Consider the following 26,182-nt stretch of genomic DNA (forward strand, 5'->3'; position numbering starts at 1 on the left):
GCAGTGACTTCCGAGAAGAGGCAGTCACATCTTTTTTCAGGGCCAAAGTTGTATTGGTAAAATAAAGTTTGACACGGAGGGCAATTAAACATTTTCATCCATGTGACCTTTCAAAAGGTACCACTTAAGAGTCGCTATTATTTCCACAAATGTAGGAAACAGCTGCAAAAAAAGTCGATGATGAGTTGAATCTGCCGCAACTTCTCACCCATGACAACGACAAGGGCACCTTGACGATAGGTTATACAGGCAATTTCTCCCCTCTTCCATCGGTCGTGGCATTTCATTAATTCCCCTAGTGACTTTTTCCCAGGACGCGACACTCATCAGGTTGTGTGTATTGTAATTGTGTGGCGAGCGGGCTGCCTTTCGTAGATTGCTGGAAAGAAAATGGCATTGGACTTGCTCCTGTTCTGCATGCAGGGTGGCATCCTCAAGTTTAGTGATGAGATAGCCAGGAATGAGGAATGGAGGTTGCAGAATGTTACTCCGCTGGTTAAAAACCAATTCTAATAAAAATGACAAATAATGGCTTCTTTTGGGTTCGTCTGTCTTATTTTGTTGGTGCCAGTCTGGCTTTACAAGCCAAGTGGAAACAGTTAAACAGTTTGGTGAATTAGCAATTTTCCAATCCATGCTCACGTTCCCATTTGGGGGTAAAAAAAATAATGATTCTTCCCCTAATGTTCCCTACTTTAATTAGGGTCCCAACATTTGGTGCGAAGGCCCTTTTGAAATTGTTTTGTTAATTTGACGCCATGCTTAGGCCAAATAAATTTGCGGGATTACCTTCGCTGAAAAAACTCACAAAATTTGATAGTTGTGTTGGTTCTGGTCTGAAATCTGGTAAGGGTTCCAAGTGTAATCCCCATCAATAACTGACTCAATACTGTGCCATGGAATTTGGGGGAAAATCCGACCCTGAAATCACATTTATGAGGAACAAGAAATGTAGTAAACATGCCTGTCATAAGTAGACCCACAAAAAAGTTTTGAATGTGGGTTCATTACAATGTCATAAGACTGTCATAATCATGACATGACACATGTCGATCAAAAATTGTCACTTCTAGAATTAGAATTAGAATTAGAAATCCCTTTATTGTCATTGTATTCAAGTGTGCAACGAGATTTTGATGCTAAGTTGACTTTAAGATTTCTTTGTCACCTTAAACAATGTCAACTTTGAATCAAAAGTGACATAATTTACCGAATGACACTTAATGACAACTGTCATAAGGATTCATTCATGTTCATGACAGGTGTCATGACTTAACATTATTATGACAGTCTAATGAACCCACATTCCAATAAAGTCTTACCAAAAGTCTAAAGAGGCCAAACGACAAATGACGCTAGGTCTTTTTTGGACTTTTTTGGGGTGTTTTTGGTCATTTCTGGATCTATGTGTTCATTTTCAAATAAATAAACCCTACTGGAAGGTTATATGTACTGCACTGAAGGGTGACCACTCTGTGTGTGAAATTACAGTTTTTAGTCCATGGATATGTTTAATAGGGGTGGCGAGTCACCACTCCCAACACAGCTCAACACTTTGTGTGTGAAAATTCAGCAACCCAGTGCCAATTTTCACTTTGTAACATGACGTTTAGAAAGGATGTCTACCATGAATGGCCCCACAAAAAAATCTTCACAATCCACAATGAAAAACCCCATAGGAAGTCCTCAGTTTTGGTTTAACAAGACCATTTTAGGGTCAAATGGGATATTCCTAAAAAAAATCAGCCCATTAAATCCTTCCAAACGCATCCTGAGACTATTTATTCACACTTATGTGAGTTGAGGTGTTCCTCCATAGATATGTCGGCATCATAGTACACACGGGAGGGAGGAATTTGGTCAGCCATGGCGGCACCTTCTGCAGCTCAAAGAATGTTTGCTAAAACAGTATTAGTTCCATCTCTTGTACAAAAACATGGAGCTTCATTGACAGAAAATACAAGTGCTCTCTCTCTCGCGCTCTCTCTCTCTCTCTCTCTCTCTCTCTCTCTCTCTCTCTCTCACACACACAGACAGAGGCTTTTAACTCTTGTCACCATGGAACCCGCATTTTCCTATTGTTTCAATGTCGTGACCCACTTCTGAACACATTGAAAATATATAAAGAGCACATTTTTGTGTGGCCCTAAAAAACCTCAAGACCCACTTTGGCATCCAAAGCCACTAGTTGAGAATCGCTGCCATAAGTGGAGGAAATTCCAAAATTTACTGCGATTGCCTTGACTCATCTTTGGCTTTAAATAAAACATAGAGCGCTCATGAAGTTGTTTCTTTTAAAAAGCTGTAAACAGCTCTTGTCTTTGAGGTAAAAAAAAAGTAACTGTTTTGTCCGTGATGATGATGATGATGTCGATTAATGTATGGCAGATGTCAGACGATCTCATTGCGGAACTCGACGTGAAAGGCTCTGAGGGCTCATCGCGATACATCACCCACACTAAACACTTTTCTGTAATGTACCGTCGCCACTTGAACTTGATGGAATCATATTGAAGCCAAGTATGCTGTTATCATTATGTCACGCCCCTCAAATCTTTGTTCTTTCACACGGGCTTATAAAAGACTGTTGCCCCAGTGGTATTATGTCTCTTCGAATCATGAGTGCTCGGGTTTTCCAATTAATTTGGAGAGAAACCACACTATTATGACTTATAATCAACGGCAACAGTAGCGGGAATCAGGAATAATGACGTGCATTATATTTTTGTTTTGTCTCCTGGCTTCTCACATTCTTTAATACACTAAATTTGGTTTTTCTGAATTATTGTGTTATATAGCAAAATGACATTTCAGAAGATTCAAAATAATTCAACATGCACAATCTAATCATATTCCAAGACGGGATGTTATGAAAAAGTATCTCTTTAAATAATATGCTACTATTTACTTTTGATTGACACCGGCAGATTATTGTTGTTTATTGTTTGGCAGTATTATTTCAGTTATTCATCTACAGGGGCAAATATTGAAGAGACGCAGATCCAATGGGCTCTGGAAAATAAGTGTCCATTCCATTCAAAACACCACATTATACAGTCGCTGTCAAAGTGTCTTAGTTCCACAATTGGCTGCAATTGGCCACAGCGCTGTTTAGCTGTCCAATTGGGCGAGACCATTTAAAGATCTAAAAATAAGTAAAACGTAAAAGAATTTCAAAATGAACTCTAAAATGTACAGGGAAAACAGCAAAAGGAGGCCAGTATTGGCGTTCTGTGCTCCCTTCTACAAGCTCCAAAAACGAGGCGAGCAGCAGCATTTTGGACCAACTGGAGAAGCTTGATGGAGGACTGGCTAACACAAAAGTGATCACAATTGTTGTCCCTTATAAACAATACATAATTGTTCATATTACGAAATGGCTGGAAAATCATTTGATGGGTTGTGTTCATGCTAGGTTAACCCTAACCCTGATGGCTAACAAATTTGAATTTTTGCAAATTATTTGACAAAACAGTTGCTGCCAAAAAGGCAATGTCATACAAAGGAGCAAAACAAAATACTGTAAGTGGTGAAATGATGCTTTAGAGCTGATAAATATGGGGCACTGTTTAGTAAACCACCAAATCTTTGAAATTGCCAAAATTGCGTCAGGACTAAGACCTGAGTGACCGTATTCAAAAAACACGGAAACTACGGTATTGTGTTTTGTGCGCATGCATGTCACTTGAAGAACACATTCCTAGAAGTGACATAACCAAATAAAAAGTTGAAATCCAAACTTGGCATCATACCCTGTAGTGTGAATGTAGCCTAATTAAAATAATATTACAATCAAGCTCAGTCCTTCAGCACGTGTTTCTGATTATTATTGACCCGTGCCTAAAATTGAATGATGAAATATTCGTCTTTATTTATTTATTTTTTTTAGTTATGTTGGTTTAAAAGCCAACTAACAGAATAATACCTTTTTGTTTTGTTTTCTGGTTTCAATTGCCAATTAAAAATGGAAAATATATATGATGACACCCATTGCTTTTGTAAACTTCAAAGACAATTTAGTCTTCTGTGAAGCTAATGTCATAATGTGGTCTGTCCTTCGATGAAGCCAACATCTATTTTTGTTAATACTGAAGACGAGTTTTCACTCCATCCCAGTGTTGTTTTGTTTTGTAGCTACCCCACATTGAATTGCATTACGCCATCACTCCAACAACAAAGTCATTCAAGACATTCCTCGCAGCATGTTGACTATGTTTGATTGATGTATAGGTGATCAACCTGCATGCTATCCATCCGCCATGGCCGCACGCACCCCTTGAAACCCTTCAGAGAGGCTTTCAGTGCTGCGGCACCCGACAGAAAAGCCACTAAAGGGACTTGCGCACACATGCCCTCAGCCTGGCTTAATGCATCCAAACAACAACGTTTCAGGTACACTCCATGAAATCCCCTCCCACCCCCTTCATCCTCCTCCTCTGCCGCCATGCATCGCTCGCCGCCGAGGCTCCGTTATTTCTACCTGAGTGATCACAAATAAGACGCAACGTGACATCTCGCCAGCTGCCCGACGCGATTTCGGGGGTTGAGCCGTGACTGCGCTCGATTCGTAAATATGGCTGCTGTGACAAGCTTTGAAAAGATTTTATTTGACTTTAGAGAAGCCAGAATATTTATTTGAGAGCGTAAGCTGACGTACCGCCCGTGGGACCCACACTGAGTTGAAAAGTTATTACATGGGCAATATCTTTGTGTGATATTTAAAATGTGAGCTGGTACATAAGAAGTGACTTCATAACGAACAGCGACAGTGTCAGACTCCGTCTGAAGAAGGAAAGATAAAGAAACAAATATGAGGGAAGGAGTTGTGCGTTTTTCACTGGACAGTGACGGATGATATCCATTCCGAGCATGGCACCCCGTACAGTAAAAACCTCCATTGAGGTCAAACAAACACATTTTTGAAAAACAACCATGTACCGGCTGACATCTTCCCGACTATGAGTATGTTGCATAAAAAGCATGTCCTGTCAGTTCATAGACAAAGAATACACACGCTTGTTTAAATTTCAGGTTTTTGTGATTCAAAGTTAGAAAAATATATAAAACTTGAAATGGAACTATTTTAGACAGGGCAAATATATGTTCAGATGGCAATCAGTAAGCACCTTCTACCATATGTGCCTGCCCTCTGAAAAAACCCACATCAAGTTCAGATGTGCAAATCGGCTTTTCCTGACATTTTCCTGTCACAGCTGAGCACAAGCAATGGTCCGCAGAGAACCTCCACAGTTTCAGATGGATCCCAGTGTTCCGAGATATCAGTCAAGAGAAAGTGTACAACGTATTTACAAGGCATTGAATATACCATATGGAACACGGCGACGGTAGTCATTAGACAACATGGAGATTACCAGGAAGTGGACATTCCTCAAAAATTGACAAAAAAGAAGCTGGCCAAGGAGACAACCAAGAGACCGACAGCAACATTGAAGGAGATTTTTTGGCAAGTACGAACTGCACAGTTCATATGACATCAATGTCCATTCGCTTTCATTTGTCTCGACATTGGTATTGACCAGATCGATGCCAAAAATGATACTTGACACACAAACAGTACTGCTCCTCACCAAAACCGGTGGCAGCATTATGCGCTGGGGATATTCTAGTTTGCATATATCTGGGGCCAAAGTCCATTTGGACGTTATTGTGAATCGTTCCAAATAGCAGTTAATGTTAGCACAAAGCCTTCGGTCTCCTGCTAGAAAGACAAAAAAATATTTTAAAAAATGACGGAAAAGCTTACTGGAACAGCTGAACTTCACTTGATGTAATCAGTAGTACTTAAAGTTACGACAGTCGTAAGCTGACTTCCGTGTAACGAAAGTTTGAATGAGGTTGGTTAAGTCGGAACACAGCCACGTCCAGCAGCGGCTGTGCCCTACGTATTTGCACTTGCTTCATGGAAAACGGATGTATTTTGTTCAATTGAGTTGTACGGTTTCTAGGAAACATGAATGCGAGGGAAAAATGTCATGATTTAGTTTATGTCACAAAGCCCAGACTTTTTATTTCCACTTTTTTACCAAACAGATTAAAAGAAGTATTTTGAAGATGATTCCAAAAAAAAAACAAAGCAAAACATTTTTGGGTAATGATTTTGAATTGAAAGAATTAAAAACCAATGTGGTTGTTGTTTTTAATTTCCTTTATACAATTTGGCTGAAATTATGTTTCTTTAATTTGGATGCATTAAACAAAGATATTTGTTTTTTTAATTAAAAAAAATATTGATCATTAAACAAAAAAAAAAATCAATGTTATTGAATTTGATTAAAACCAAAAATAAAACACTTTCATTGGTACTAAGAAATGGATAACTCTAAATGAAAAATAACATTTTGGCTGTTGGAGTTATTGGAATTGATTGGAATTCAATTGAATTTAACTGGAAGGGAAAGGCATTTTGTATTTTTCATCCAGGATTTTAAACACAATTACAAACTAAACACACAAATAAAAAAAAAACTGAATGTTTTGGTTGTTTAAATTTAAATACTTAAAATGAAAAAAAATATATCTATTTGACTTCACAGTACATAAAACTTTGAAAGTTCTGAGCATTTATCGGAGCTAAAAATAAACCAAACTCCAAAACAAATGCTCCTTTGCGCAGGATCAGGATACTTTGTGCGCTTTAAATAATTGATTTGCAAGTCTTTTACGGCAACAAGAAGTGAAACCAAACAAACACCGCGTGAAATATCAGTCAGAATGTTCCTTTATGATGCAGAAGCGCTTAAAGGCAGGTCATGCTTATACTCGCTTTGTGGTTCACATCATCACACTTGGAGAAGAAAAATGGCAAAGCGGGTTGCGATTTTATAGATATATATATATTTTTTTATTTGCTTTTAATTCTTTCTCACAGCGAGCTGTCAGTTTGAGTGACAGGTGGCAGAACATTTCAGGCTGTGTCTCGTCGCTCGGGCGTGAGGCTGTCAAGAAGCTGGAGAAGAGATTCTCCTGCAACTGCTGCGCTCCCAAGTGGTTTGCTGCTGTCGGCCTGTCTTGAAAGTGCTTTTGCGGGGGGCCAGGGAAGGGAAGAGAGGGGAGACGGGTGGGGGGGAGTGCAGTTTTTTCGAAGGTCCTGGTGGACGTCTCCCCCTGCCTGGCGTCTCGAGGAGTTTCCACCATTTCATCTAAAAAAAATAATAAAAAAAATGGAAATGTCACGGCTCGCTACGTCTCTCCAACAATTGGAATCTGGGCCACTGCTTTTATTTATTTTATTCTCTTCTCTTTCTGCTTAAAGCTGGGTTTCAAAATAGGGTTTCAAATTGGGATTTGAGCCAGGGTTGGGGTTTCATTTCAGGTAAGGGTTTTGATTTAGGTTTCAAACTACGGTTGGGGTTTCAAAGAAGGGTTGTTTATCAAGAGGGGATGTTTCAAATCAGATCTCAAGTGAAGGGTCAGGGTTTAAAAGAAGAAGCTAGATAATGATCCTAATCTGTTGAATCAGGTGTGTTGCAGCAGCGCGAGATGGAAGACAGGCAGGGGACCGGTCCTCGAGGAAGCAGGGGACGGCAGCTCTGGTCCTCGAGGGCCGCCACCTGTTTGTCTTAGATGTCTCTTTCCTCCAACACACCTGATTTATATGATCAGTTCATCTGCAAGCACTTTAAAAGCCTGATAACAGTCCTGATCGTTTGAATCAAGTGTGTTGGAGGAGGGAGACATCTAAAACATGCAGGGAAGTGACCCTCAAAGACCACAGTTTGAGAACTATGGTCTTATCTGGGGTGGGCAACTTCGGTCCTTGAGGGCTGCTGTCCGTGCCTTTCTAAAAGATTTTTATTACACCATATGGAAAGCGTTTTGTTACAGCTCCAGCTGTTGTGATGAATAAAGTTGTATTGTATTGTATCTAAAAGAGGGCAAAACAGCAGCCCTTGTGGACCAAAATCGCCCACCCCGGTTTTAAGTCAAGAGTTAGGGTACTAATCAAGGGTTTAGGTTTCGAAGTTAGGTATTAATCACCATATATATATTATTTATATATATATATAATTATATATATATATCTAATTATATAATTATTATAGATATACATATATATATAATTATATAATTATTATAGATATATTAAGTAAATACATGATTGCTAATCAGTAATCAACTAGTCAGTATGGTAATTAGTCTTATTTTTCCCGCTTCAATGCCTTCATTGGCCTAATCTATGCAACTAATGTGCATATTAACAACAAAAATATTATACATGCATAGCAGACGTGTTTCTATTGGGTTTTTTATTTGAAATCATGAGGAATTCAATCTATAATTAAATCTTATTATATTTTTAAATTGGGTGATTTTTAAAAACAATGCTATTAGATTTCTTTTGTAAGAAAAAGTTAAATCATAAAATCTGTCCTCGGGCGCCAAATTGGTGAAAAAAAATGTAAATTAAACTGCTTTTGTTGGAAATGGGAACGCTGTAGTTTTATCTCATAACCACTCACCAACGTCTTGCCTGCCCACCATTGTCCAGACTTTTCTGAATCTGTATCGGAAATGGACAGACGAAGGACAATTACAAGCGGGGTTATCAGCATGTGAGCTGTTTTCTCATTCTGTCTCGAGTGGGATGTTCATGGTGGTCACATGTAACGGTGAGCGAAATATGTGAAACGAGAAACGACCCTGTGTCTTTCTTTTAGCCGTGTGTGCGTCGTAGCTCGGCCTGAGAATCGGTGCCGCGCTGGTTTCCAGCATTCAAAGAGAACGATTTCACAGAGAAGAGCTGCAAGAAAAAATGTGCTTTTATGTGCCGGTCCACTTTCAATGCAGGCTGCTGGTGCTGCAAGAATTTTCTGAATTTTTTCACTGTTTTGAAGACTTTACAAAGCCAGCCAGTCACAAGAGGAAACCGCTAAAGGAAATTCATAAGTTAGAATCTGAATGGACACCATAAAAGCCACCAACCTGCAGTCTTCATTCTAGATGTTTTTTTTTTTTAACCTATTTGTTCCCAAAGTCCGCGCTACTTTTGGACAATAGTTTAAAGACAAAAAAAAAATGTCCCCAAGTGATCATCTTTGACATGGCATGCAACCTTGAGACTTACACATCTTCCTGTTGTGATAGACTTGTCCAATCATAGCGCACGCTTTCTGTAGCAGTCGATAGAAGTGACAAAATGGCCGCCCCCCCTGAGATGGCTAAAAATGGGTGGATTTTGCTACTTAACTCATATTCACCAAAGGCGATATTAATCAGAATTATATAAATATATATATATATAAATATTGCAAAATATTTTTGGGGGTTTGACTTCCCCTTTAAAGCCACAAAGGACGACTTCCTATTAAATTTTAGTCCTTGAGACTTTTTTGTGCGTCCTGATATAATATCTGATAGATTCTGTCTACTGGTGAAACTGGTGCATGGGGCATTTTTAGTATTTTTTTTAACACGTCAAAAGTGGTTGCTTAAAACTAAAATGTCAAACTCCTTGATCAGTGTTGGCACGAGTTCTTATTTTCGTTTGTTCTGATTAAAATGTAGCGCTGAAACCTGAACTATTTATACTCGCTCATGAGAAGCAGTTTTTCTAATTAACTGGCTGAATTCCTTTGTATGACCCTTGGAATGTGCCACCTTTGGCAAACTGGCAAACTTTTTTTTGTTTTTTAGCTCGGTGTGGTCTTTGAGAGTTTTTGGTGCATTCTGCCAAGTTTCAAGTTGATCGATGAAGCCTGTGGCAGGTGTTGTTTATTTATTTATTTATTCTCACCGCTGTCCTCACTCCTTTTGGAGCCATCATTGATTGTTGACAGATCCCAAATGAGGTTAACAGCACCACATCTCTTTTCCTGACACAACAAGCACTAATGGTCTTTTAAACAGCGAGGCTGTCGCCTCGATCAGGCCGAGGGTTGGTGGGATGTTCTCTCGGACCTGAGTAATCTTTAATGCCCCCTGCTGCTTGTGTAATTATTCCTCTGGGGATAATTATTGATTATGCACGACTTCAATGGGCCCACATGTGGAATTCCTTTTCCCGTGCTGCTGTTTGTTTTTTTTTTTGGGCTCAAATGTCTCCCCCCCCTTACAGGTACTTTATTGACCGGCACACAGACCTGGAGAGGCAGTTCAACATCAACGTTGATGACGGCAAGATCACGCTAGCCAAACCACTCGACCGAGAGACGGACACGTGGCACAACATCACTGTCACCGCCACTGAAGTCCGTAAGTTCCGTTATGGACATTCAGCTCCAGAAGATGCAATGTTTAATATATTTATAGGGGCCAGTCAAGATCAGCTTTTTTTTCAGCTTTTTTTTTTTCCTTTGGTTCGCCTTTCTGCATAAAATTTACGAGCATTGAATGGGGGGGATCGAAGTCCTTGAACCTTGGGAGGTAGTATCTCAAGTAGGACGGTGGAAATGAGATGTGCCTCATTATCTGGGTGAAAGGGCACAGGTGACTAAATGTAGTCTTGATGTTTTTGTCAGTAATTCAGCGCCTGTATATGTGAATGGGGGTACATTTGGAAAGTGGCTGGAGAGTCGTAATGGTATTTTCAAATTTCTTAGGTCTGGGTTTGCCATTTGCACCTTTCACGGTGTATTCTCTGTAAGTTGACACGTCAAATGCATAACGGCAGAGCTGTCATGTCGAGCTGGATATTTTATCAGCTTTAGAGGTAGATCGTATGAAAGGGAAGAGTGGAAATGGTTCGGGTCAGTAATGAATACAATAAATGCGTGATGTGGCACATTTGAGTATTTGCATTTCATTTAATATTTCCAATGAAGCTGATGTAGATTATAAGCTTGGAGTCTTGAAGTGTTCCCATCACAGTACGTTGATCGGTACCTTGCGCACAGGACTGTGCCCTGGCCCCTGTTTAAGTAGTTGCAGTTTACAGGCTTGAAGCAGAACTTTTTATTTATTTATTTTGGGAGCCAGTCTTTGGTCTTTTGGTCTTCTGAGCCATTCAAAAGCATCCGTTGAGCTATTTTACTTTTTCAGTGTGTTGCTAATATCCTACAGTGGCTATGATCTTATTTTAACATCTCTATACATCTCACTTTGAGCTTGGCGGCGGTAATTTGCTCTCTACAACACACGCCATTCCTTAAACTGGTCCTGTGTGGCATTGTCGGGATGAGAAAGGTAAGCTGTAAAGAAGGGGCTCAACTGGCAGCGCGGCAGTGATGGATGGATTAAGGGCAGAGACGACCACCCTCACTCCCTCTTGTGACTCCCCCCTCCACAGCAGCACTCGGGGGAAAGAATGTGATTAGTCAGATGTCATCTGGCAGCTCTGTTGCAGCTGAAAAAGACGAATAAATGCCGGCTCTACCGTCACGCCTCAGATGCGTCAATTTACTGGGAATTTAGTGTTGAAAGTGGCTAATGGCGTCCCCCAAAAAGAGGAAACTTGAAATGTAATATTATTACTACTTCCCAGCCATCTTCTTTGCTTAGCCCCTTTCACATCAAGCTGCCGCATTGCCCCAAACCTCCCCAACCACCCCCCGAGTGGCATTAATCCTTGCAAACTCTCAATAACGTGTTGTTGCGAGCCACCGCTATCTGCAACCCGCAGTCACTTCGCCAGCAGGCAGGCTCGAGATGTACGCCCGCCAGGCACGATGTCGACAACGGCAGCGGCGGCTTATCAGAGTAAGACGTTCGACTCCTCACGCCAACGGGACGAACCCCTCCTGAAAAAAAAAAAACAAAAAAAACATTGCGACAGCTTTCGTTTAGCCTGGCAATTAACGTGCACCTCCTTTGATTAAGCATGAAGAGGTGGAGACAGACAAGTTACAAGCAGTGTAAATTTCTGTTCCAGTAGCTTTAAGGGCTACATTAAGCTTTATCGCGACATACAGCCCCCCTGAAACAATCTGTATGCAAATAAAAGCGTTGCGTACAGGCTAAAGCTGTTTGTAGCTCTGCCGGCAAAGATTTTCCACCTCGTCAGTGAGTTTTTTTGTGCTTTGCAGATGTTCTTTAATCTGTAAGGCATGTCTGTGTTTAAAAAAAAAAAAAGTGTTTACTCGATACATGTTAATGTTCTTGCGCAAATTGACTAGTGAGCTGTTTTAATTCAATCAAAACTCAGAGTGTGCTTTAATGCCGTCACGGTTTAAATGCAAATTATTCTAACGACAGTGTTCAGTGTTAACTTCATATACAGCTCCGGGCAAAAGTCTTGGAGTATAGCCACTGTCTTTGTTTTAATGACTTTTTTATGGTGGTATTGAGGGTTAGGTGTGCCACAAATTGGGAATCATGATATTGCAGGTTTGGAATTAGTATTTTTGTATTTGTATTTTTCCGGGCTCCGGTTGTTTGGATTCTGGGTTGTGGTTAGGCGAATGTTTAACGATCTTTATTACTTTCAGGTTGGTATTTATATATATTTACTGTCCTTGATCTCGTCCAAACATGCAAAAAAAAAATCAGGCTAAAAACCAAAGCCAACGAGAGTGTTACTGTTTGCCGAACAATGGATTCAAGAAATAAATGGTTTTCTGATAAGGATATCTACAATTTTTTATAATGTTTTACGAGCCCTGACGAAACTCAACGTTCGCTACCCTTGCAAGCCTTCTGCTCAGTGAGCTATGGCTTTAAAGTGTGAGGCCTCTTACGCTAGGTTGACCCTAAATCTGTTGCGAGCGTTTCTGGTGGACAGATTAAATGGAAGTCAGTTCGTGCGAGCGGGCGTGTTTTTTTTTTTTTGTTGTTGTTTCTTGAACACGTTTTAAACATGGGGGGGATGCAAGAAGGCCGGCAGGTGTTCAAAAGCACTTTGAGTTGTCTTTTCTGTTTTTGCATCGCTGAAAGGTAGATTGATGTGGCTTATCATGCGTTCCTCCCATCAGCTCCGGAAATGAAGGGAGAAATAAAGATGAAAAAAACAAAGGAAATTAAAACTAGGTCATGAAATGTACTTGCAATTTTCATGCACCCGTCGTTTTGTTTTGTATTTTGCTGAATGGATCTTCTGTCTTCCATCCATCCCTCTGTCTCCTAGGTAACCACAGTCAGATATCCCGGGCGGTGGTGGCCATTCGGGTCATGGATATAAACGACAACGCCCCAGAGTTTGCCACCGAATATGAGGCCTTTTTGTGTGAAAATGGAAAACCCGGCCAGGTAAGGGAAAAGGCAGAAAAAAAATGCGGTAGATGCTCGTTCATCAAAGCAGCCATCCGTCACTCTCCTTTCTCCCTCTTTCCGCCCCCTTAATGATTGGCCACGGTGAATTATGGCCTTAATTATTTCGCAGAGAAGCCTCGGAGGTCGAGGGTCTGGCGTTGTAAAAAAAAAAAAAAATCGCTGAGAGAAGGAGGGGATCGGGGACTTAGCCGTCAGGATTGATCATGGCATCGTCAGTTGAGAATGTTTTTCATGTGGCCTCCTCCAGATGGCACAATGCATCGCCCTGCCAAAAAAGTCTCAGACCGGTGCTTAGCATTCCCCCACCTGCCTTCTCATCAATCGACCTCATTCAAGGCAACTACATGTGTCGGATGCACTTTTATTGGACGGGAGGAAAAAAAAAAGGAGCCAAAACCGTTCTACAGGCTCCTGAATTCTAATTCCCAATCAATCCGAGCGTGCGATAAGACAACTGATGACAGATTAGCGGATAGAGCCAAGATGCTTGAAGCGGACCGGACAAAACCTTGATGATAAGAATCCAAATCTCCGAGCGGTGACGAGCAAATATTCCAACACATGCGATGAGTATCTATCCCTTTTTTTTTTAATCCCAACGCAGGTGATCCAAACGGTCAGCGCCGTGGACAGAGATGACCCGATCCAGGGCCACTACTTTGAGTACCGCCTGGTGCCCGAGATGCTCAACAACCCCAACTTCACTATTAAGAACAACCAAGGTGAGCAAATGAAAATGCGTAGATCGGGATTCCTTAAGGAATGGCTTTGTGATGTCTTTTAGATTTTCGAACAGTCACCGGGTTTGACTGTCTGGTGTGGATTTGTTGATTACGCATCGCGCTGCCCTCTTTCTAGTGATTATCAAATCACATGACACGTTTGTCACCTTCCATGTAAGACCCGCTAGAAGGCTCACTGAAACCAACTCGTGATCTGAATGGCTATCGCAACTGTCTATCAACTCTAAGAGCGTGTTCACTCACACAGATGAGTCTGAAGGTGTACTATGAAATCTGCCTGGCAACACAAGTTAGATGAATTCTGACTGGAGAAAAGCTTCCCCCTAAAAATACAGCACTGGGATATAAATAATAAAATTACATTTTTGTTAGATTTATAGCTGTTACACTTGTCGCAATTTTGATTTCCGAAAAAGAACACAAAATGTTGATTTTGACTTTTTTTTTTTCCACCACCTTGTTAACTTTAACCCCAGAGATAGGAAAGCCCAAGTCAAGAGTCCCCAGACTCTGCTTTGTCAAAGGAAGTGGAATTAAGGAGACTTTTGAACTTTTCTCCCCTACTGACTCACAACGTGCAAAGTCGAGGTCAGCTGAGGATGATTTCCGCAGATGTATGTATTGTGTATTTGTGACTAGATGGCTGTTCCCTCTATTACCGGATCTTGTGACATTATCATATCATTGCAAGGCAATTCCAACTCCAGATATGCCTCTTACATCTAAATGTTTATAGTAAATCTGACAAACAGCAAAAAAAAATGGTGCACCTACAATACACAAGAAAGAATGTGCGGTGATGCAGCGTCGCAAAACAAAAAAAAGGGCAAAACACAAGCAGAGGATTAATCATTTGATACTTTCTCTCATGTTATTTTGTGCAACATTAAAAGATGATTTGTTTTTATCTCCCCAAAACATTGGTTGAATTTATGATTTGACAACACGAGGTATGTTGAAGTGGCGTTCCCACTTAACAGATGTTGGACACCAGTGCACTGTGAGTGAAGACAAACCAACGAGATCCAAATGGGTTCGTCCTGCTAGTTTTGCTGCTCAATGTAGGGTGACTTCCTCGCTACCTCGTGGCAGATGGCGCTACGTTTATCTACACAATATGCTCATTGCTTGATTTTTTTTTTTTCCTTGTACTTGTGTATATATATTTTTTCTCTGCTGGTCCAAAGTGGCGGTGAACAAGCTGTGTTCACCGTGACGTGTAATGTTTTCAGCTCACGGCGAAAATGTATTCATATGGTAGCAGCCTTCTGTTTGGGCGCACGGGCTGCAGGCTAACATACTGCAGCCTGCCTCTGACGGCTCCGAGAGGCCATCAAAATCAGGTCATAGTTGAGGGAAGAAAAAAAACACTATTTGTTACTCTCCATAGAAAATTCAATTGTTTTCTTACTTTGGTGCTATGTTACAGAACAATTGTAAACTTATTAAATGTATTTCTTTCTTCCCATCACACTCCTAACGTCAGAGATGTGGGATATTACATATAGTCTGTGAAAAAGAGTCATGTCCATTTTTTCAGATTTATTAATTTTACCTGAACGGGGTTTCTGTGTTACAGACATTCTATTAAGTTGGGTCTGCTTGTGAAATTTCTCCTGACTTTTTTATTCTTTTATGTTCCATTGTCCTAATGAGCCAATGAGATGTTTTATTGTATTGTCATTATTATTTGATCTTTGTTTACTTTGAACTGTATACTCAATGTTCATTCTCTTACTCAATTATTTTGACTCATTTATATTCCAATTAATAGTAATTTATATATTTTTCCCTTGTTTTTTCCTGAATTTTATTTCATATTGTTCATATCATATATTATTTTTCTGGTATTCACTGTCTACACTATTCAATTATATTGATAATTGTTTTTTAATATTACTATTGTTTATCTTATATCATCATTTCATCGTTTATTCAATTTGTTTCCTTGTATTTTATTATGATATATTTTATGATCTATGCATTATTATTATTGTTTATATATGTTCATAGTATTTATTTTCTGTTCCACTCCTATTCATATTTAATATAATTGTGCAAATTTTCTATTGTTTCTGTATCGTTCTTACAGTAACCTTTCATTCAACTTGTTTTCATTTGCATCAATCTATTATTACGGAGTTAACTGTGTATTATTTGGATCCCCATATCATTTCATCTTTATGCAAATATTTTTTATTGTGCCTTTTCCGCAAATTAATTTCTGTAGTCTTCTTATTAGGTCAGATAACCTCCCGTTTTGATATCAGCTTGCCTAGTGGAGTGGGGAAAAAAAACATTTGGTCCAAGTGTAACCTATACAACACTGGATCAAAAGTGAGTCATAAAGGTTCTACTCTTTTACAAGCTTCTCGCGGTTGTTTCAAGGCGACACGTTGGATCAAAACAGGCGCTGTTGTTCTTTCTTTCTTTGTCTTGCTCGTGTCTCCAGCGAGTCGAGGGTGCGTTTGTTCTCACACACAATGTAACCCTAGCAGGAATCAAAGCAAATATGTGCTGCCATTCTTTCTCTATATCGTACACGGCGCACCAGCCACTTGTCTATAGCGCCTGAAAGAGGCCCACCATCGCCATTTCAGCGACTATTTCTGTCTGGCGGAGGTGGCGGCAGACACTTGACTGACGAGTGTCAGACGGGCCCCCGTGTGCCGCTTTTGTTTGGCGTGATGAGTGTAATCACGGGAACGGCCCACACACTAGTGGAAAAATGCTCTTCAACGGATTGAACTTTTAGTGCTCCCTACAACTGGTTGAATCTGTCAATACAAAGAAAAGCTCATATCGCAGCCTTGCGGTTGATTGCAGCAACAAACCCTCAGAATGACAATACAATTCTGACCCTGGATACTGCTCGTTCTGAAAAGTCCAGTCTTGAATTTCATGACTTCCTTGGTCGTGTCATTACCACAACGAGGCTCCAATTAACACTATGTGGGAGCTAAGCCTTCACCAAGCATATATGAGCTTCCATTACGTCTGTAAATCCCTCATCTACTAAATCGCCAACTTTTTAGCAAAGTCGACCCTCAATTCTTCCGACTTCTGATATGGTATTATAGGTGTTACGAGGGTTGCCTTTTTGTGAGATCCAATGTGCACAAAATCCCCAGATTACAACTCAAGTCCACATAATGACAGTAAATTCCCAGTCCAACAACAACGTAGCAATTAAGTTGACCCGCAAATTTCTCTGAATTAGGTTTTGTGCTCAGTACTTGGGAGCCAAGCCCTCATGAGTGCCGCACAAAGTACAGCAGAGCAGCAATAATGACCCCTCAGAACACACCCGAGCCCCCCGTGGTGATTGCCCCAAACACGCGCAATCAACAACTTGGCAGCAAAGTTGATCTGCAAATTTCCCCGCTTCCAAGTGAGTACTCATGACTTTATGTGAAAGCCAAATGAAACTAAACTCCCCCGGTGTGCATCTTAGCAGATATAATGACATCGTGAAGCGCACCCGAGCCCCTGTAAAAGGCGCAAACACCCTCCCTGTTGGCAACTTGACAGAGAAGGTGAAGCAAGCATACCAGCATCTGAAGTTGTAACGTAACTAGCATTCATATTAAGCGCATATTAACAACATGCACCTGCGAAAGAATAAATCAACTTTGTGACAGAGTCAACTTGGTAATTTCCCAGCTTCTAATGAAGTTTCACAGTTGACTTCATGAAAGAGCCAAAAGAAGCCAAGACCTCATGAAATGCACCTGTGCTCCAATAAAGGGAGTTAATCCTACCTCCCCTTTATCGCCAACTTTGCGGTAAAATCGACTTGCTAATTTCTCATCATCAAAGATAGTATCATCGGAGCGACCAGAGATCAAGTTAAGTGGAAGCACATGGGAGCCAAACAACCCCCATGGCCAACCAATCTCAGATACCAAATTGGCAGTTGACCCACGCATTTCCTGACTTCTGAGGTGCCACCAGCATAACCCCGGTTCGAGTTCGGCACAAGTCAGTAAGGAGCGAAACGTGTTTGCAGCAAATCTTCCGAACAATTTGCAACCATTGGGCCACTTTGGTTTGATCCAAGCCCCGAAAACGCTCACCCAAAGTGTCAAAAAGGTGTCCCAGTAAAATCCATTATTTTTGATTCTCACTCTGAATGTGGATGTTTGTCTTTCTTTGCACGTTGTGAAGGGCAACCAACCGGGCTGTAGTTGGCCACTCAGCTGGGATCGACTCCAGCTTCCCCGCGAGCCTTAACAAGATAAACTGTATCTGAAGCTTATTCACTGCGCGCCACGTGTGTTTACTTCTATTTTTACTGTGTAAGGTTACTTAGAAAATGACCCGATAGCTTTACTCCAAAACAACACGTCTTTGTTTCCCTCAGCGCGAAGTGTCGAGCAATCCAAATGAGATGGGACATTCCGGTGCTCAGGAAGCTGAGTGTTCTTTGCTCCCCGCCGCCACTTGTGAGACGATAAATGTGAGCATATGTTGGCATCAATTACTCAAATCATCCTGCCTGGCGAGCATCTTTTTGATCAAGTTTGCATCCGCTGAGCGCTGTGTTGTTCCCGCCCGGCAGCGGGAGAGGCAAAGGTTAGACTTTCACAAGTTTTTATAAGACGAAAGCCCAGTATTTAATAAGGAGAGGCGGCTAACGAGCAGGCGGCTTCTGGCGAGCGCTTTCAAAAGAGCAGCCGGCACCTTTCCCATCTCGCCATGCCACCCTTCGCCTTCCTCATATCGCGGCGTTGAGCAAAACCACAGAAATCCATCAACACGAGACAAGCGAGACGCCGACTGATGTGAAATTAGTTCTCACTCCTCATCTTCTCGCACCCCCTCCCCTCTTCTTTTGCAGACAACTCCATTAGTGTCCTGGCCAAGCACGACACATTCCGGCGGCAGAAGCAGGAGATGTACTTTCTGCCCATTGTCGTGACGGACAATGGCAACCCACCCATGAGCAGCACCAACACCCTGACCATTCGGGTGTGCGGATGCAGTAAGGACGGTATCGTGCAGTCCTGTAACATCGAGGCCTACGTCCTGCCCATCGGCCTCAGCATGGGGGCGCTCATCGCCATCCTGGCCTGCATCATCCTGCTCCTAGGTGAGGTTCGGCACGCGACGATCCAACTCCCGAAAATTCTAGACGGTTCTCTAGACACAAGAGCTGGATTTGACCCCTGGACACTTCTCGGTTACCAAACATTGATTCTTTGGCACGAGTTAACAGAAAAGAAGAAATTCCCTCAGCTCCCTCAAATGATTTGACATGATGATTGCTGGATTTCCTCCTAGTGATCCCAATTGCCCCACCAGAAAAAAACATTTGAGGTTAACTTCCTGCCAGTTTGTGTGACCAAGGAGCTGTCACAAGATCTAGTTTGTGTCCTTGGGTACTTGTCACTCTTGTCACACGACCTCACAAACTCGCACTCTCTCGTCGCGAATGCACACTGCGTAGATTGTTACTCACATGTGAACAGCGTAACATAACGGTCGTCTCTTCGGCACTCTCCGGTCATGACCAATCAATCCATGCTTAATCAAACTTTTATGCGACGTCACATTGAAGATAAAATGTTTTCTCAGATGAATTTGATGATGGGCTACAAACGTAGTTGCTTTATTTGCGCCATGCTACTACAGAGATGAGGAGGGGCTCCACTTTATTCTTTCATAGAAAAAAAAAAATAGGAACGTCTCTAGCCCAATCAGAAGGTTGGTGCTTAGGCTAAAACTTTGGCTAATGCAGAATGCTATTCCCATGTTAGTTCAAAGTTAAGCAGCTGTAAGCAAATCAAAACACTTACTAGATCCGCCAACTTCCTCGCTCACCATTCTCCAAGCCTGCTGCCTTTTTGGCTCTGGCCCGATATTGGAAGGTGGCTGGCTGTGTTGCACAGCTCCCGCTGCCAACACACTGCAATGATTATTTCGTCCTGTACCGGAAGTTGTGAGATTTTTTTTTCTTATGACACATTGTGTGTGACGTGGCAAGTACAATTTCGATGCCGATTGGCTGTCACGCGCAAAACAATACTCTTCCAGTTCAAATTTACCAACTCGAGCGATTTTGCGCGCACCGAGTCTCGTCACCTCAAACGCGTCAATTGTGCCACCTATCTGCGCAACTGCATTGTTTGCATACATAATTGTGTTGCGAGAATAGCTTCAGTTGCCGTCAGCCTGACCGCTGCACTACGTTGTGTAACTGGTGGAGTGAGTGTACACTGATTATTAGACGGGCAACTACTGTATGCTACAATCTCAGATCCTATAGTTGTTCCTTTAGTTTTTTGTGGACAGGCCACATCGTCGTCATGATTTCCCTCAGAGGGCCGTTATGACTGTGAACCCATATAAATGTATGATCATATCACGTTATCACATACCCACAACAAATTGATGGAAAGCCAGTTTTGAATTCAGAAGCCAGTAAATAATTGTTTGTTCAACAATTTTGGAAATAAATAAATGGTGATATTTCATATCTCAGTGTTGTTAAAAGTGAGGAAAATGTGCTTGAAACAGGAAGTTGGCGCACATGATTTGCCCTCACGGGCCACATAAAATGACGTCTCGGGCCAGATCTGGCCCACAGGTCTCGACTTTGACACCTATGGTTTACGGTATGAATATAAACTATACATGGTCTCATTGCCTTAACACTGACCACACTGTCATAAGTTAGACAACAAAATAAATTTTGTTTACTTGTACGTCAGTGTTGCGGCAATTCGTACTGGATAGTCATACTCCAAAAATTTGCTTCAGAACATTTGGTCTTTAGTTGCGAAATGGTTGCCACTCCTTGAAAATTGAGTTGTACATGCAACAAATAATGTCATTTTTGTATAAACCTTTGAGATGGGGAATCTTGACCTCGTTTCTCCATGTCTGTCTCTTCCCCTTTGTGCTTCGGTCTTTCTCGGATAGTAATAGTGGTGCTCTTCGTGACTTTGCGGCGACACAAAAATGAGCCGCTCATCATCAAGGACGACGAGGACGTGCGCGAGAACATCATCCGCTACGATGACGAGGGCGGTGGCGAGGAGGACACGGAGGCCTTTGACATCGCCACCCTGCAGAACCCGGACGGCGTCAACGGCTACCTGCCGCGCAAGGACATAAAGCCCGACCTGCAGTTCATGCCGCGCGCCGGCCACCACTCGGGTCCCAACGGAGTGGACGTGGACGAGTTCATCAACGTGCGGCTGCATGAGGCCGACAATGACCCCACGGCACCGCCGTACGACTCCATCCAGATCTACGGCTACGAGGGCCGGGGATCGGTTGCCGGCTCACTCAGCTCGCTGGAGACCACGTCATCCGACTCGGACCAGAACTATGACTACCTCAGGGAGTGGGGCCCTCGCTTCAGGAGACTTGGCGAACTCTACTCAGTGGGCGAGAGTGACCGCGAGACCTGACCTATAAAAAAAACAAAAAAAACAAGACTTTCAGAATTTTCTTTTCTCTTCTGTCCACGTGTGTATTATGCGCTAGAGTTCTATCGGCTTTTAGAAACAGAAAACAAGAAGAAAAAAAAACACAGGCCACTTTTTTGTATTCTTCCTAGAGTCGAGTTATAGCAGTCATTCACATCGTAATCGTTGAGCCAAAACAAACCGTCTTTTTACTAGGAGATTCTTGTGGAGTGTAAAAACTTTAGATTCCGTTGTGGAGTGTCTAGCAGTGTTTTGGGTGTTAGTCATTGCTGTGACTTCCAGTAGCAGAGAGCCGGTTGGCCCTGTCCAGTCAGAGAATCTTGAACGGACTTAAAAGCAATACTTGGTCTACCTTACAACAATGAATGTATGCGAGGATTTGAACTACAAAAAGACAAAAAAGGGTGTTGGCTTTGAAAAAAAAAGTGACTTTGTTATCATTTGATATGTTCTCTCTATGGTGGCCACATTTATAAACTACGCTTTATACAACTCTTTGTATTTACATGCTACAGGTGGCCCCGTCGCCATCGAGCTAGCCTATAAAAAGACGTGAGGACAACAACAACAAAAAATGTAGAAACTCTTGAGGCCTTCTTTTTACAGAAGCAAGTTGTTTTCTTTTGTGTTGATTCTTCATTGCCTTTCATACGTTTTTCTACATCTTATTCCTTTCCATGCTGAAAACTTCCACAAATAAGTGGGCATAGCCCAAGATATAGATTGGTCGCGGCGTTAGCATCTTTCTGCTACCCGCTAAATCAGCATTTGATTCGACAGGGAAAAAAAAGACACAAATCCAGCCCATGTGCATATTGTGCATACGCTGTATGATACGAGTAAAGAAAAAAATGGCTTGTGCTGTACATAGCATTTCTGCTAGCGTCATTAGTTTCAGACAAGGCTGGTTGAGAATTTCAAATTTCCGAAATGTAATAAGACAGTAGACTCAACGATATACCGACGAGCGTGTTCTACCTTCTGCTCACCTTTTCTGCTGTGCGTTCAATGCTTATCAGTGTGTATGTTCAATTATTTACTCCCCTGTATTGTAATCGCTCCAGATTACCCTGTATTGTTTCCTACTTGTTCAAATATATTTTTATAAATAGCGTTGAATGGGTGCTGTCTGCTACTTACGGAGCGGTGCGAAGGGCGTTACAGAAGAGGATCGACTTGGAGAGGAAGCAACGCGCCTCCGAGATGACCGACATATTGACTACAGTTGGATACGTACCTTGATTTTAAAGGCCGGGTTCGGTTCATATCACATCACATTAGGTACATTAAGGGAACAAAATGCAAAACAAACTTCCTACATCTTTTTGTTTTAGGAAAACAACATCAATTGTTGTTTTTTATGAAACGCAGGATGTCCACAAGTGTACAGAACTCTACAACTATTTCAGATGTATTATCATATGTCTCAAGAAGGTTCAATTTCTGTCAAGTGATAGTGTTTGGGTAAGTGTCAGCGGATATGGTTGGTGAAGTTTAAAATTGGGTTTAGCGTTACAGAGTTAGGGGTCAGGATTTGTTTTGGTAGTTATTGTTTGGGTTTAGGGTCATTTGAGAGTTTGCTGTAAAATTTAGAGTTTGATAACTTAATAATTTAAAAGACGCCTTACTGGCGAGAGATTAAGTTCAATTTTGAACATATTGCTAGGATTACATAATATAGGCAGAGGTGGGCCGTTCCACTTGGACGCCCATTAAGGGGACTGAGGACGAGAGGTTTTTTAAAAATGACGGAGGAATGTTTTCGTCCGTCCCTTAAATCGTCCCGAACAGGGTAAAGTACCGTGTGTGTAGAATTCAAATATTTGCACTCTTAGAAGCCTATCTGATGTCTTTCACTCAGAGCAAGTGAGCGAGCTAGCCGTTGTGAGACAGAGAGAAGTGATACGAGCGGCTGTGTGAAGAAGTAATTGAGAGCCATAATAAACATCTTAAGTTGAGTTTAATTTACGCAAAGAGATAAAGTGCAATTAATTCAACTATTTCTCTAGAGTGCGATCCCGGTCATCTGTGAATTTTCCTCATGTGACAACAAGAGTGAGAAAGGTATGCTCTGTAACTATAGCTGTGTTCTGTGTTCTTTTTAGGGGTAGAAACCAGTGTATATAATTTAGACAATACCCCATTAAATAACGTGGAGACCCGCGGATATTCGTCCGAAGCGGCTAATGTACGTCCAAATCCATTTTTATGGCTAAATTTAGCTATTGTGGCGTTTACTCGAGTGGGTTTTGTCGTCCGGAAATTGCGGTAAGTGGATGTAAATAGCAAGAGCTTTAAATAATGTTTATGAATGAGAAACCTTTACTGTTAGCCTATCATTATGAATGTTTTTTGGGAAATTCATCATGGAAGCGCTGTACAAGGACACAAGACAATCAGGGACGTAGGATGATTATTTTATGAGTAAGGGTGGAAGGAAGGATGCCCAGTTCGCGGACAGGAGACGGTCCATCAAAATAAAGTGGCCATCTCCAATTTTAGACAATATAAAAATGGGTATACGGTACTACTTTTCACTGCGCTCGTATTGGACTGAGCAGCCAGGACAAAAGCATGCCTAATTATCCCATTCTTGATACCTTGTGTCTTTGGGTTGGTTGTTGTCTCCCATTTCCAGACAGCAACAACTAAAGTTCTTCCAGAAGTTGCCCAGTATTTCCCATTTGATTTGACTTATTAATAAAACAAGTTGGGTTTATGCGAAATGTGGTAAACATCGACCTACCTCTGTTGCTGACCCTTTCAAGAAGCGCTATCGGCACTGTAGCCCACTGTTTCAAAGTGATTCCATCCTGTGTGATGTTCTTGTTTCCTCTAATCTTAAAAAAAGTGGAGAGAAGTCTGACTGTGAGTACGAGACAGGGGAAGAAGGAAAAAAAAAAAAAAGAAAGTAAATTGGAACATTTCATCAGAAAACACCATCCAAAGAAAGCCTTGTAACACCCGCACGCTTGTGATTTAAAATCCGCGACTGAAAGAAACAACAGGGCGGGCGGGCGGACGGTCGTGTTGAATCTGTTGTAAAAAGGTTGGTGGCAGGTTTATGCATCATCTAACAGCAGGATAAGCGGCCCTGTAGCTTTCCATTTCCTCCACCGCTCTTCACTTACTCACCAACTTTCTTTTTTTTTAATGCCTATCTCACTGCCATAAATGTCTGTTTGCTGTCTCCTTGCGTGCTACACAAAGAAAAAATTTTTTTTTAGCAAACTTGACTCACTGTGCTATCCATATAACTTAGATATAGAAATAAACCCAATAACAATGCACAGGGTCATGATGCAATGTATGTGTCAAGATGATTCTGATTGAAACTGTTATTTATCAGAACCACCATGCAAAAAGGAAAGAAACATAACAATTACAAAGTAATCCATTCCAAAAAAATTGCCACATGTATAGAACTATCGGGTAACTCATAAAATTACTCCCTCAAAAGTCATTCGTGACGACCGTAAAATTACACAATGGAAATCAACAAATTGATGAGAAATTCTGTAATATTCTGTTAAACAAATAAGTGCATGGCACGTGCATGCGTAGTAGAAATTTTTGGCTTTCTTTCGAGCCCAGTGGAAGTCTGGCCTGAGGCGCGGTGTAAATCAGCGCAGCGGGGGCTCAACTATTTTCGCAAGCTGATGCAGCGTGGCACATTTTAAAAAAAAGGTGGTTTACGCCGTTGTGGGCGTTTCCACAGCTGATTGGTTTTAACACCATTCGAAGAACAACTCAAAAAAATCCCCAGAGTTAAAAACATTTTTTATTTGATTTATTTGATCTACCCATTGCCACACAAAATTAACTTTTTTTACTCACATAATGCAACACATGTTGCCCTAAAAAAGTAAAAAAAAAAAAAAAGCATCAAAAAGCTTATCACTTCCCCTGAGCGATGCAAGGAAATGTCGGACACAGAAAAAATCTTTCATGCGTCATGTTGCCTATGAGGACTTTTTTATTTTTTATTTTTTTTATCAGTTTGACATTATGTTGTGTTAATAGGGATGTCAGAGCCTTTAGTGATGTGCTGCATAAAATGGAGGACGACCCAAAGGCTGCTGGACACTTTCCTTTGAATGCAAGGTAAACCTGCAAAATTCTCAAATCTCATTAGTTTGTATTTGAAAGCATTTTTTTTCTCCATTGGAAATAATGGAAATAGAAATCAAATGTACTTTCTGGGAGTCAAGCTCGAACAATCTTGAAACGTTCAATATCTCCATAAACGAAGGTCTGCTGTCAGTCATAATAAAAATAAAAAAGTGAAATAATATATGAAGTGAACAAGCTGCAGAATCACTCGTATTTTATGTAATTAATGCTGATTGAGATGGACTACGAATACTTAAGTGCTGTGGTCGCACATTGAAAAACAAATGTGTGTGCGTAGGGAAACTCACAATAGGCGCTCACACTTTTTGTGCGCCACACTCAGTAATGGATAACATCAGAAGCTTTTGTTATTTATGAGAATGCTGAGAATCAGATAAAGGCCAACAAAGTCTAATCTCCTGACAAGATTAGCGGGGAAGCATGGCCGCAAGCACGCTCAGAAATAGAACTAAAAAAAATGACAACAACAAAATAGTAAGGCGAGGGAAATTGCATCATATCTAATCTCCTCTGCTCATAGAAAAGTAAATAGGAAGGGTGATGAGTTGTACTGTAACACAATATTACCATTCTGATTAATTAGAAAAAGCATTTCTTGCCTATGATAAGAATTAAAACGCAATGAGGTCACTCTTTCATTCCCACTGTGACCGATACAATCACGCAGTTGCACCTTCCCTGCTTATTTCTAACGTGGAGAGTGCC

At 41.2% G+C, this 26,182-nt stretch overlaps 1 protein-coding gene across 2 annotated transcripts in view; it reads left to right on the forward strand.

Moving 5' to 3' along the window:
* The window catches only part of cdh8 (cadherin 8), a 126,994-nt gene extending 104,537 nt beyond the window's left edge, over window positions 1-22,457 (forward strand). The window contains exons 8-12 of one of the 2 annotated variants that reach the window (XM_088295830.1): window positions 10,076-10,212; window positions 13,019-13,140; window positions 13,769-13,886; window positions 18,748-18,999; window positions 20,832-22,457. In XM_088295830.1, the coding sequence (XP_088151956.1) occupies window positions 10,076-10,212; window positions 13,019-13,140; window positions 13,769-13,886; window positions 18,748-18,999; window positions 20,832-21,325 (1,123 nt within the window). In that variant the 3' untranslated portion in view covers window positions 21,326-22,457. The remainder of the gene's footprint in view (window positions 1-10,075; window positions 10,213-13,018; window positions 13,141-13,768; window positions 13,887-18,747; window positions 19,000-20,831) is intronic. The other variant, XM_088295831.1, reaches the window with a different exon arrangement.
* Window positions 22,458-26,182: the final 3,725 nt, after the last annotated feature.

The sequence above is a fragment of the Idiotropiscis lumnitzeri genome, chromosome 5, assembly GCF_059441095.1.
Source record: "Idiotropiscis lumnitzeri isolate Australia: NSW breed Sydney's pygmy pipehorse chromosome 5, RoL_Ilum_1.0, whole genome shotgun sequence".
Classification (NCBI taxonomy): domain Eukaryota; kingdom Metazoa; phylum Chordata; class Actinopteri; order Syngnathiformes; family Syngnathidae; genus Idiotropiscis; species Idiotropiscis lumnitzeri.